Raw genomic sequence first — 12567 nt, forward strand, 5'->3', positions numbered from 1 at the left:
CCACCAACCCTAGGGCAAGACTTCCACCTTTACCTATGGGGCAGGTGAAAACCCAAAGTACAGTCTGGAAAGAGCCCACAGCAAAGTTGGCAAGAGGCTTGAGGCTCCAGCCAACACCCTCCTGGTTAAACACCAGGAAGGTGGTGCCCAAGACACCTGGGTCTGATGTCCTGGGCTCCACCTGGCCGGCCCCACCCTAGACCCCAGACACAGCTGCTTAAGGCCAAAGGCTCAACCTGGCTTCTGACTCAACAGCAGCCAGTAGACCCAGCCCTCATAAATGAGTCAGCCACCCAGGAGAGAAGGCAGAGCAAAGACCAACTACTGAAGGTGGAGAACAAGCTCGAGGCAGCCAGTGACTTGCAGTCTCACGGCCCCAATCTGGGAAGGCTGCATGGGGATTAAGAAGACAGGCCTCAGCGTCCTGTGGCCCACCTGGATCAAGGCAACAGAAGCAGCCAGTTCAGGCATGAAGCCCCTCTGTTCAAGGGACCCCTGCAGGCAGTAGCAGACACACCCTGGCTACCTCCTAGCCAGCCAGCCTGGTGCCAGCTATAAAATGAAGAATGGGAACTGTCAGAAAAGGAGGCTCAGCCAGTCACAGAGGTCAAGTGAGGGTGTGTGGGGGCTTGGAGAGGTGGGTACAGAGGAGATGCTGCTCGTTCTCCCACCCTGCCTCCTGCACAAGGTCCCCAAGAGCCCCAACCTTGAAACAGACATCCCATTAGTGAGCCTTTTTATTGTTTTGTTTTTTTTTTTTTAATTGAAGGTCCCTTACTGGTCCTGCTTCCATGAGTGGCTGTGACCAGAGGAAAGTGGGGAGGGGAAGCAGGCGGCGCAGGGAGGGTCATCTCAACAACATTCCATTTATACACAGAACTAAACAGACAAGCACAGAGTCACTATTGCGGTTAGAAGTTGGCAGCATGGGAAAGGGGAGGAACAGGTGGGGGACTGGGGTGTCGTTAAAAAAAATACAGGCCCCCCCCCCAAACAGGGGTTCCTGGGGGAGGGAGAACTTGGTCTGTTTCAACCCAAGAGGAATCAAGATCAAAAGCGGTTTGGGAAGGCCAGAACCGTCAGGGGTGGAGGGAGGAGGAAGGTCCAGGGGGTGGGGGTGGGGGCTGTTTGGCAATTGGGGTGAAGGGACTGCCCTCCCCCTGCTGGGATCCCCCAAGCCCCTCCGGTCTGGCAGGAAGGGGGCAGCCTGCAACCCCCGTGGGCAGGTCTGGGGCTGTCAGATGCTCCAGGCAGGGGGCTGGAGGGGGCTCACAAAGGCTTGCCCTCCAAGGAGATGACAGCGCTGCCCCCCCAGCTTCTCTGCAAGGGTGCAACGGTCCTTGACCTCCTCGTAGCAGTTTGCTTGTAATTCATGCTTGATCCCTGCAGGGAAGAAGGGGGAGCATCTGTGAGCAGGAAGGGTGGGGGTGGGGAGTATTGCGGCTGGGAAGGAGCCAGTCTGAACAGATGGAGGGGACCAGGCTGCCTTCCAGCGGGCAGGGATCTCCTGGGCCATGCCATTCACCCCACCCAGCGGCCAAGGCCCAAGCACCAGGGCATATGGTGCCACCAGTGCTGGCCCTTACCTGTCAGCTTCTTCTTGATGGCATCCTTGGAGCTGGCATAGATCATTTTGCTCTTAAGGGGTGCACACTCAGGGGCCCTGGAAGAGAACAGAATCAAGAGAATTTGGCTCCAAACCCAGCAAGTACCCTCAAGCAATAAATAACTTCCAGAAACCCCTGAGCTGGGCCCAAGCATTCACGCTTTCATCAAGTTCCTCATTGACAAGCCTTTTATTACAACACCCTCCTCTTGACACGCAGGCGTCTGGATTAAGCCTGAGCCATAGACCTTCCTGTCCTGGAAAGGGGGGTGGGGCAGAGCTAGAGCAGGTGAAAGGAGAAAGTGCCTACAGGAGCAGCTCACCAGAAGATGAACACCAGGTCCTCCTTCTTGCTCTCCTTGGTCTCGTAGGTTGCATCATAGAGGGCATAGCGGCAGTCTTTGTCTGGCAGCATCTTGACAAAGGTGGCATAGGGGTCGTCTACCGTCTGGCCCACGTCACCCACCAAGATCTCCTTGCCCTCCTCCAGGATGATGTTCTTCTTGTCCTCACTCAGGCAGAAGAGCACCGCCTTCTTGCGCTTCTTCACTTCCTCTGGTGTTGACGACTTACGCACTTTCATGTCGTTGAACACTTTGATGACCCCATCAGAGACAGCCACACCGGAGGCCTATAGGATGAGCCACATGTACCTCGTAAGGAGACATGCCCTGAAGTCCCTCTTTTGCTTTGTTAGGAGATCTATCTAGAGGCCAACAAAGTACAGTCCTCAGCCCCAAGAGGTTACTACTAATCCCCTTCCCAGGACTAGTGGCACTATTTTCCCACCCAGGTCACCGTCAAAAGATCAGATGTGACACAATCCCAGAATAGCAGCCAAAGAAAAAGAGACCTTTGATCGCATAATTCAACAGCAATTCCTCCCCACCCCGACATCCTGCAGGCTAGAGATCCAAGATCTGTGAGAAGCAGAGCCTTGGCCAAGATGTGAGTCCAAAATTAAAAGAACCGACAGACTACTGACCCCGTTTTCTACGCAGTCTCAGCTTTTGCATAAAGTGCTGACTCAGAACTTCACGTAGAGCAGAAAGGGATCCAGATCCTAGTCATCTCTAGAACCCCCACCAACGGGGCTCAACAGTTCTAGCAAGCCCATCAGCACGGTTCAAAGCAGTTATTATACAAGGTATTCCTTCTCTGCTGGGGTCTCCCCAAACCAAAGCAAGAACAAACCCCTAATTAAGGCCCTACATGGGAAAAATGCAGGCCCCCAAGTCGCCGATAGGAGTCAGCGGTCCAAATTCAAGTGCCCACAGTCTCTGAGAGGTCTTTAAACTTCTAGGTCGTGTTGGGGGACACCCTAGCCAGGAGAGGGAGTGACGGTCCACGGTGAAATCTGCCCCCGCTCCCGGAACTGCAGAGGAAGCCGGCCACGTGATTGAGCCGCTTCCGGAGTAGGCGGTGAAAGCAGGTCGGCTAGAGTCAGCCCCCTCCCCGAAAAAAAAACTCGTTCCCAGCGGCAGCTGCATCTCGGAAGGCCTCAACCCAATGGAATCGCCTGCGCCGACGAGCTTATCGGCCCCCTGCGCTGCAGGTCTGGGCAAGTTACACAACCTTCGGCTCTCGCAGCCCTCGGGCCGAACACAGGGGACGAGGTGGTTTCCGGGCGGTGCCCGCCTGGGTCACTTCCCTAAACGCGGCTCCACCCTCAGGCCCCATCCGGGAGAGCCGAAGGCCCCGTTAGTCCACGGCTTCTGGCCCAGCGGCCAGGCCTGACCGTGTGCGCACGCGCCGGCCGGGAGCGCCGTCCCAGTCTCCGCCGGCTGTACTCCGCGAACCCGGCTCGCCTTCAGGGGCTCGCTAGCCCGGGGGAGCCGCCGAGGACTCCTTCGCGGTCCGCTCTGTGGCGCGCGGTGCAAGCCCCTAATCGCTGGCGCCTGCGCCAGGACAGGCCCGCATCCCCCGCCAGCCGCGCCGCCCCCGCCCCTCGCGGGCATCCCTGCCACCTGCTCTCGAGACGGACCCCGCTGGAGAGGGAGGGTGACGCGGACACGAGAACAGCCCTTGGGTGGGGCGCGCGCGCCAAGACCGCTCGCGCGCTTTTCCTCCGTCGCCCCCGGGCCAGGTTTGGATGCCGCGTGTTCCAGTCGAGACGCGCGTCCCCGAGAAGCGACTCTCGGCGGCCCCGCGAGGGGACGGGCGCGCGCGCGCCCTGGACCCCTCCCCCACGGCCCTGGGCCGCGCGGGCGCAGCAGCCGGGTGGGGGAGGGGAAGGGAGCCCAGGGGGCGCGCGAGCGACGTCCGAGCCAGCCCTCCCCGGCGCCCGCGGGCGCGCACGCGCGTCCCGGCGCCGCCCGCCCCTCAGCACGAGACCCTCGTCCAGCCCCGGGAGCTGGGGAAGGGAGTGCCGACGTCGCGCCCCCGTTCCCTCTCGCGCGCCCAGATGATCGACCCGCGGCCGCCTCCCCCGCGGCGCCGTGGCCTGCCGCTCACCATGTTTCCGGAAGCGAAAAGACGATAGCTAGGAGAGCCAAAAGACGAGAGCCGCTGCAGCTGCTGCCGGGATCCGACTGAACGCGGCCTCTCCCGGCCCCTTCCGTTTAGTATGAGCCGCACAATGAGGGGCGGGGCGGGCTTCCGGGGCTCCCCCTGCGGACCGACGGGAAATGAAGTCCGAGGGCCCTGCGCCGTCTTCGGGCTCGCTGGGTAACAGAGTCTTCTTCGTCTGACGGTCTCTGAGCGCCACGTTGCATCCTGGGAAAAGTAGTCCGAAACAGCAGAGAGAGGCAGGGCTGTGGCGCGCAGAGCGCACCCGTTGGTCGAGTTTCCCAGGAAATGCTCCGAGCTCAGAGAAGGCCTCAGCGTTTGGTAATAAGACCTGAGAATAAACCCTGGCTTCACCGCTCTTTACCCAGTAGCGAAACGATTTTCCTAAGCGTCATCTGAGCATTTTCTGGATACCTTGGTATGAAAATTTTCAACGAGTTAGTATTTAACTTTTCTGAATTGAAGCACCTATTTATTCTTTTTCCTGGGATCCAGTACTAGAGCAAGGAGAATCGCAAGTATAAGGCCCCCCCAATACAATAAGTATTCATGAAGTCTACTCCATGTTGTCTACTGAGAAAAGGTATATGCAACGTCAATAAAATGAGGAAAAAAAACACAAAGGAAAGGCTACAAGGAAATGTTTGGAAATAAGAGGTTTGTACCAAAAGGTGTTTGGCAAATTAATGAGGCAATAAAGGGAGAAGGGTGTTTGTGCATTCGATTCAAAGAGTATGTGCTTTTCTACTACACAGTGAAAAGAGGAAATAGATATTAAACCAGACTTGAATCTCATTCTAGAGTTGGTAACCAGGCAAATGGTTAATTAATACCCTCAGAAATTGAGGCAAAAGTTCTGTGAGAGCATAACCTTCAAAAAAAACCAAACTGGGGTGGGGGACTCCGGGAACATTTCTTCGGTCTCGAAGACCTCTCAGTCTGCAGGAAGAGAAGACAGGGTCTCAAACAAGAGGCCCGGGGCATTGATCCTACACATAAAATAAACGGTGGAACAATAAACAGCTGGAAGCCTGGTCTTCAGGACCCGGCTAGCGACACCCGAGTGGGGTACGTCGCAGAGCATGCTGGGGATTGTAGTCGGGGACATCCCGTCGCACCGCCCACCAACCTAGCTCCGAAGGAGCCTCAATGGGGGGCCGGAGCTCAACCGCCGCCTCCCGCTGGAGACCCGGCCGGAGATAAGGCTGGCTCCACCTTTGCAGAGTTTCGGAGTTTCCTAGAGCAACGAGGAGGGGGAGGGAGACTTCACAGTTACCCTGGAGACGCACTCCCGCCCGCCCCTAGCTGCGGGATGCCCTAGATGTCCTTATTAGGACAAGAGACTGAAGGGGGCGGGGCCAATCCGAAGGCCGGCGGCAGGCTCCTTATAAGGCAGCGTCGGGCGGGAGGCGGGAGTGTGGAGCGTGATAGCGGGTGAAAGATCGGGGCTGGGCGGGGCTTGAAAGGGCGAGCCTGGAGCCCTGGCGCTCGCTTCTCCGCTCCGTCCCGCTCCGGTTCGGCCCCCGATCTGCATCTTTCCACTTCCGGAACAACCCCTGACAGCTGCTCTAACTCACTGAGTAGACTCGGGCTCAACTGGGACCCCTGTGGATAGTTTCCATCTTAACCTCCGAGGGTCCCCCACCTCCAACGAGTCACAAAAACGGTGAAGTGTTTTCCTTTGTCCGAGCTTCTTACTCCCAGGCTGCCACCCCGAATCCAACAACGTGCACATTTCAGCCCCTCTCACATCCCCCGATGTCTGGCCGTGGTTTAGTCGCTCGGTCGTTTCCCACTCTTGAGACCCTATGGACTGTAGCCCACCAGGCTCCTCTCTCCATAGTATTTTCCAGGCAAGAATACTGGAGTGGGTTGACATTTCCTTCTCCAGGGGATCTTCCTGACACCAGGGATCGAACCCAGGTCTCCTGCACTGCAGGCCGATTCTTTACCGACTGAGCTCCCTATATCTAGCACCTCCTATTTGTTCCCTTTCTACTTGTTCTCTGTCCCCTATTCCCTGTCTTCCAAGCTTTGAAGGCCTTCCCTGCGTGTCCCCGGCTTCACGGCCCTCCCCCATAGCCCAGGGTGGAGGAGCCTCAGCTCAGGATAACCGTTTCCCCGAAGGGTTCTTCAGCTCCTCGAGTTACCTTTGTGTCCTCATTCCCTGTGCTGCTGCTGCTAAGTCGAGTCAGTCGTGTCCGACTCTGTGCGACCCCAGAGACGGCAGCCCACCATCCTTGGGATTCTCCAGGCTGGAGTGGGTTGCCATAAAGTCCCTCCTACAAAACTACCTGCACGCATTTGTTCCCCCACCTGTAGGGCGAGCGCGGAGAAAAAGAAAACGAGCCAGGTTGACTACACGGCCCTCCGCTATAGCGAGACTGAAATCACCTCGGTACGCGCCGCCCCAGCCAGACCTCCCAGCCACAGGGGGCGCTGTCCACATTGTCCCCCTCCTTCCCTGCACAAAGAGGACAACCCCTCGCTCTGGAATCTGTGGTGAGAGGAAGAGGCGGGTCAAGGCCTGGTAAAGGAGGAGGGGCGCGTCCAAAAGGCTGGTCCTGTCCGGGAACGGCGGGAGGTTGAAAGGTGGTAGATACCGCAGTCGGTACCAACCACTTAAGAGTAGTACAGGGGCGGGGAGGGCGGCAGAAGGCTGTCCTCTGGTTAATGCCCCGCGTTGGGACCACGTGATTAGAGGGGTCCCGCCCTCCTCCCCCGGAACCAGGTGTTCGAATCCCGTCTCCAGAACTAGCAGCATCTCAGTCCTACCGGCGTGAGGCGCCAGAGGAACCGCCCTGCGGCTCATGGCAGCGCCCGTCCGGTTGGGCCGGAAACGCCCGCTGCCTGTTTGCCCCAACCCTCTCTTCGTACGCTGGCTAACCGAGTGGCGGGACGAGGCAGCCAGCAGAGGGCGCCGCACGCAATTTGTGTTTCAGAAGGTGGGTTCTGGCCGGGCCAGATGGGGAACAGGTGCAGGCCGGGACGAACAGCCAGGCCCACCCTGACCCAATCCTGTACCCCGTACCACCGCCAGGCGCTGCGCTCCCTCCGGCGATATCCACTGCCCCTGCGCAGCGGCAAGGAAGCTAAGATCCTCCAGCACTTCGGAGACGGGCTTTGCCGTATGTTGGACCGGCGACTGCAGCAGCACAAAGCATCAGTTGGTGAGCGCTGGGAGGATTCGGTAATCCCCTGAGCCTCCCCCAGGTGCAGCTTTTGTACCCACCCAGGATACCTTGGCTTCATCTGTTCAAGTTCAAGTTGCTCTTTGACCTGGGGCTAGTGGCTCTTTCAGAGCCCGACTGCTCTCACCAACCACTTGAGCTGGCAGCATCCTGCCTGCTGGATTTCAGGGTCCCGGGTTGACGCTCTTTTCCTCCCACAGGTGACCATGCCCCGTATTCACGGTCCGGAACCAAGAGTCCAGCCCGGGAAAGGCCACCTGCTGAAGTCCAGGACTCTTCCATGCCAGTGAGGAAGGAGCAGGGGGAGTAGAGGGGAAAGCAGGAGCACCAGGAGTAAGATTTTTCTGGCTTGGGGGACTTAGCTGTGCTGGGTCCTAATCCCACCTGGCTCTGGGCAATTTAGTTTTCTCTTCTGTAGGTGTGGATAGTGAAGTCGCTCAGTCGTGTCCGACTCTTTGCAACCCCATGGACTGTAGCCTACCAGGCTCCTCTGTCCATGGGATTTTCCAGGCCATAGTCCTGGAGTGGATAGCCATTTCCTTCTCCAGGGGATCTTCCCAACCCAGGGATCGAACCGGGTCTCCCGCATTGTAGACAGACGCTTTACCGTCTGAGCCACCAGGGAAGTCTGACTTATAATACAGTCAGTTGAGAGAGTTCCATGATCAAGCCATTCACGGTCTAAGCCCAGTAAGTTTAGAATTTGCTGTTGAGTCTTCTTGCCTTACCTCTGTCCTGTGCTAGAACTGAGGCTGGGCCAGGTAGATTACACCCCCACCCCAACCCCATCCCCTGAGACTGTCCACCGTCTCATCCCAGGTTTGCAGGAGATCATCCTGTCACGTGGCCTGTGTGACAAACTAGACAGTTACAAACTAGTTGCAAAAACTGGAGAGACAACTGAGTGACTTGTGTTGTGCTTAGCCTTTCAGTCGTGTCCGACTCTGTGACCCCGTGGACTACAGCCTGCCAGGCTCCTCTGTCCATGGGATTCTCCAGGCAAGAATACTGGAGTGGGTTGCTGTGCTGTCCTCCAGGGGGTCTTCCCAACCCAGGGACTGGAGCCAGGTCTCCCACATTGCAGGTGGATTCTTTTACCATCTGGGCCGCCAGGGAAGCCTCGCTGAGTGACTTGCCCAGGGTTATTTAACCTGCTGAGATAGGACCTGAACCTCAGCTCTGCCAGCGAATCTGTCTACAACAGCTGGTTGGTTTTGGGTTCAACCCTGCCCCCCTGTACCTTTCAGGTCCCAACCCAGCTTAAAGCAGGAGGGCCTGGCAGCTATTGGCCAACTCGGCACTCGGGAGCACGCGCAGTCTTGCTGCAGCTGTACAGGGAGCACCTGGTGAGCACCTGCCAAGCTGGGAGTCAGGGGACTGAGGCAGTGTGCCTGCTGCTCGGGCACTATGTTGGGTACGTTTCTGTCTTGGTTACAGGATCCTAGCGGCCAGGGCTTCCTCACCAAGGAGGAGCTGTTGCAGAAGTGTGCCCCAAAGGTTCCCAGGGTAAGCACAGGGGCGAGAATGGAGCCAAGTGGCTCTGGATCTGCCCCTGAGCCCTCCAGAGGCCGCCCTTGGGAGAAGGCAGTGGCATGTGGCACGGGGAGTGGGCCTGTGGTAGACCTGGGAGCTCCCTAAGGGTTTCCTCCCCTATGAACAGGTGGCCTCTGGAAGTGCTCGCCCCTGGCCAGCCCTCCGTTCCCTCCTCCACAGGAACCTGGTCCTCAGGACACACCAGCCAGCTAGGTGGGGCGAACTCCTGGGGTGCGGGAGGCAGGACGCGAGAGCAGGCATGCCATGCTGAGGGTGTCCATGCAGTCAGAGATGTGCTTGTTGTCAACCTGAGGAACGGCCCTGGGCAGGTCCAGGGGAAGCTGATCTGGGGGGCGAGAACTTGGCCGGAAGGAGGGAGGTTGGGGAGCCCCGGGGCTTGTTTGTAAAAGGTCGCCAAGGCGGGTGAGGCCAGCGTAGCTGGGGGAGCCCAGCAGGAGAGTCTGCCAGGCATGAGTGAGAAAGGGCGATCTGTGTTCTTCTCCACCCGCCAGGTACTCACTGACCCCGCAGGGTCTGGAGCTGGCCCAGAAGCTGGCTGACTCAGAGGGCCTGAGCTTGCTGAATGTGGGCAGCAGGCCGGAGGAGCCCCCTGGGGAGGAGCCTGAAGTGCCAGAAGCAGCTTCCACTGAGCTGTGAGGAGGAGGGAGTGAGGGGGAGAAGAGGGGAGCAGGAGGGGTCCCGGAAATGAGGCCAAGACCCCACCCTCCCTCCAGCGGCTCCAGCTGAGCTGTGGTTGCCCCGCCTTCCGTGGGTTAGGGGAACAGCAGTCCTGGCCTGGCTCCGCCCAACATCCCCTCTTCTCCCTGGTAGTGGTGCCAGTGAAGGGAGCGCCCAACAGCCCCCGCTGGAGCTGGGGCCTGGAGAGTACAGGGTGGTGTTGTGTGTGGACGTTGGCGAGACCAAAGGGTGAGCGAGGTGGGCCTGGTGAGGGAGAGGGTCGGGGGATGATGGCCGACGCTGACGTGGGCCTCCCACGGGCAACTCCAGGGCGGGCCCCAGGCCAGACCTGCTCCGGGAGCTGCAGCGGCTGCACGTGACACACACGGTCCGCAGGCTGCACGTCGGGGACTTCGTGTGGGTGGCCCAAGAGACCGGTCCCAGAGACCCAGGTAAGGGCTGTGGACAGGCAGGCAGAGGCCAGAGGCAGGGCGTGGTGGGTGAGGGGCTGTGAGCTAATAGGATCCTTCTTGGCCTCTGGGCAGCGCGACCTGCAGAGCTAGTCCTGGACCACATCGTGGAGCGAAAGCGGCTGGATGACCTGTGCAGCAGCATCATCGACGGCCGCTTCCGGGAGCAGAAGGTCCGTCACGGGGCTCACTCCCCCCGCCTGCTGGGGTGGGGGGGGGGCACTTCCGGGTGGTCTCCAGGCAGAGCTCCCGCAACTCCAGCCACACCCCCTCTGGAGCTGGTCCAGGGTGGCCTGAACTCAAACTCCCTTGGGCCCCTCTGGGCACACAGTAGGTGTGCAGGGTCCCTGGGCGGAGCTGAGGAGCACGTTAAGGACCCCTAGGGGGTCCAGCTCCTGCAGTCCAGAGTTGACAAGGCTCTCCTCTCCAGGGTGGGGCTGCACGGGCTGTGTCTCCGTGCTGGCTGCTGGGCTGACGCCACGGTGAGGCCACACGTAGGCCAAGGGAAGCTTGAGAGGGATGGGCATCACTCAGATGGTGGTGGGGGTTTCCATGGGAGAGTAGCAGCGTAAGCCACGGTGTGGAGGTCCCTGTGAGGCAGGGGGAGAAGCTCGGGAGGAGGAAGTGGCTGGCGAACTGGTGGGACCAGGGTCTCGTGACGCTTTTGAGGATGGCGTATGAGCATCCAGGCCTGACCTGCCCAACCCCCGTCTGCCTGCCCAGTTCCGGCTGAAGCGCTGTGGCCTGGGGCGCCGAGTGTACCTGGTGGAGGAGCACGGTTCGGCACGCAGCCTCAGCCTCCCTGAGAGCACACTACTGCAGGCTGTCACCAACACCCAGGTGAGCCGGGAGGGCGGGCCGGGCTGGGCCGGCAGGGGGCCTGTGGTCGGTGGCTCGCTTAGGAGCCTTCTCCTCCCTTGGCTCCCCTTCCCCAGGTCATTGACGGCTTCTTTGTGAAGCGCACAGCGGACATTAAGGAGTCGGCTGCCTACCTGGCCCTGTTGACGCGGGGCCTGCAGAGGCTCTACCAGGTGAGCAGACTCCACCGGGCGCCGTCTGTTCACCACCGGCCCCTCACCTGGGTGCTGTGCTCCCGCGAGGAAGGCGAGGAGGCTGAGCTCCCTGGTCTCAGGCTGGCCCCCTGAGGCCTGGGATGGGGCAAGGCCTGGCTGGTGGTGTCCCCTAGAGCTCTGGCTGGGCCTCAGTTCCCTCTTCCCTCAGGGTCACACCCTCCGCAGCCGCCCCTGGGGCACCTCTGGGGACCCTGAATCAAAGGCCGGGCCTTCCCCAAACCCGCTCTGCTCACTCCTCACCTTCAGCGACTTCAACGCGGGAGCCATGAAGAACAAGGTACCGCCTCTGCCCAGCCCCTCCTCCGCCCAGGCTCCGGCCCTCCACCACTCCTGACGCAGCACTGCCCCCACTGCAGGCCCAGTCTGTGCGGGATGTGTTTGCCAGGCAGCTCATGCAGGTGCGCGGGGTGAGCGGGGAGAAGGCGGCAGCCCTGGTGGCCCAGTACAGCAGCCCTGCCAGGTAGGTGCTCACGGAACCCCTGTCCTCTGCTGTCCCCCGCATCCCCCCTCTCAGCATGGGCATCAGCTCAACCAGTGCCTTGTGGGTGGTCGGGTGCTATGAGAGCTGGACTGACCCCGCTGACACCTGAAGAGTTCACGGAGGTCAGGTGGTGAGGAAGGCAGAGCCACCCAAGACCAGACAGAATCTCGGGCACTGGGGAGGGGGAGAGACCTGGCACGTAGCAGAGAAGGCTTCCTGGAGGAGTGGGTAGACCATGAAGACTGGGCCAAGAGCAGCCGTTCTGGGAAAACATTTGCAGGAGCACAAAAGGAGGGTGAGCAAGATGGAGCAGGGCCTTGAATGCCGGGTTCGGGCAGCCGTGGTCCTGACTCCTCCCACCCAGGCTGACCCCTTCTAGCCTGTCTCCCGTGATTCTGGCCTGAGCCACTCAGGGTGGGCTAGCAGTCAGCTGTTGTCAAGACTTAGAAAATCCAACTCCCCATCCCGCCCTCAGCTTACTGGCTGCCTATGATGCCTGTGCCACCCCGAAGGAACAGGAAATGCTGCTGAGCACCATCAAGTGTGGGCCCCTGCAGAGGTGAGGGCAGGAGGCAGAGCCTGCAGGGGGTGGGTGGGCCGCCCTCGGCCAGGACTTGACTCCTACCTGCCTCTCTCTTTGCACAGGAATCTGGGGCCCGTTCTGAGCAGGACCTTGTCACAGCTCTACTGCAGCTATGGCCCCCTGACCTGAGCTATATATGCCACAAGACAGACCTCCATCTTCCCAGACTACCCAGTCTTTTAACCAGAATCTTTGGGCTACAGTAAATCTTAAGTGTTTGCATTTCTACGTGTTAGAAGGAGATACCAGGCCCCAGGGGTCTTGAAAGATATCCAGGAACTGGGGAGACCGTCATGTCCAGTTTTTAAAACTGAGCTCCTCGGGACCCTTGGGCTTTCCTTTCAGAGCACTGCTAGGGAGACGGAGTCAGTGAGGCGTTGCAACGTTGAATCGAGTTCATGTCATCAGAGTTCTCTGATCAAATAAAATTTCCTTTGATGAGAA

The 12567-nt window shown here is 59.5% G+C and overlaps 2 protein-coding genes across 5 annotated transcripts; one reads left to right on the plus strand and one right to left on the minus strand.

The window, feature by feature from the left end:
• Positions 1–719: 719 nt before the first annotated feature.
• Positions 720–4174, minus strand: CFL1 (cofilin 1). The gene is given in 5 exon segments (XM_040256321.1): positions 720–1311; positions 1313–1383; positions 1587–1663; positions 1930–2237; positions 4061–4174. Coding segments are annotated over 5 exon segments (501 nt in total). The 5' UTR covers positions 4064–4174; the 3' UTR covers positions 720–1269.
• A 1408-nt stretch (positions 4175–5582) lies between these two features.
• On the plus strand, positions 5583–12567 carry MUS81 (MUS81 structure-specific endonuclease subunit). Of its 4 annotated transcripts, none has more exons than XM_040256228.1 (17): positions 5583–5780; positions 6846–7059; positions 7155–7284; positions 7506–7591; positions 8553–8651; positions 8743–8811; positions 8966–9051; positions 9351–9491; positions 9670–9765; positions 9847–9968; positions 10062–10159; positions 10710–10826; positions 10922–11017; positions 11208–11336; positions 11416–11519; positions 12016–12099; positions 12186–12567. In XM_040256228.1, exons 2-17 carry the CDS (start codon positions 6925–6927, stop codon positions 12250–12252), a joined length of 1659 nt encoding a protein of 552 aa, XP_040112162.1. In that variant the 5' UTR covers positions 5583–5780; positions 6846–6924; the 3' UTR covers positions 12253–12567. The 4 variants fall into 4 exon arrangements, with proteins under 4 accessions (XP_040112162.1, XP_040112163.1, XP_040112159.1 ...); XM_040256229.1 differs by lacking the exon at positions 5583–5780 and adding an exon at positions 6528–6616; XM_040256225.1 differs by lacking the exon at positions 5583–5780 and adding an exon at positions 6603–6706.

The sequence above is a fragment of the Oryx dammah genome, unplaced genomic scaffold (genome assembly GCF_014754425.2).
Source record: "Oryx dammah isolate SB20612 unplaced genomic scaffold, SCBI_Odam_1.1 HiC_scaffold_15, whole genome shotgun sequence".
Classification (NCBI taxonomy): Eukaryota; Metazoa; Chordata; class Mammalia; order Artiodactyla; family Bovidae; genus Oryx; species Oryx dammah.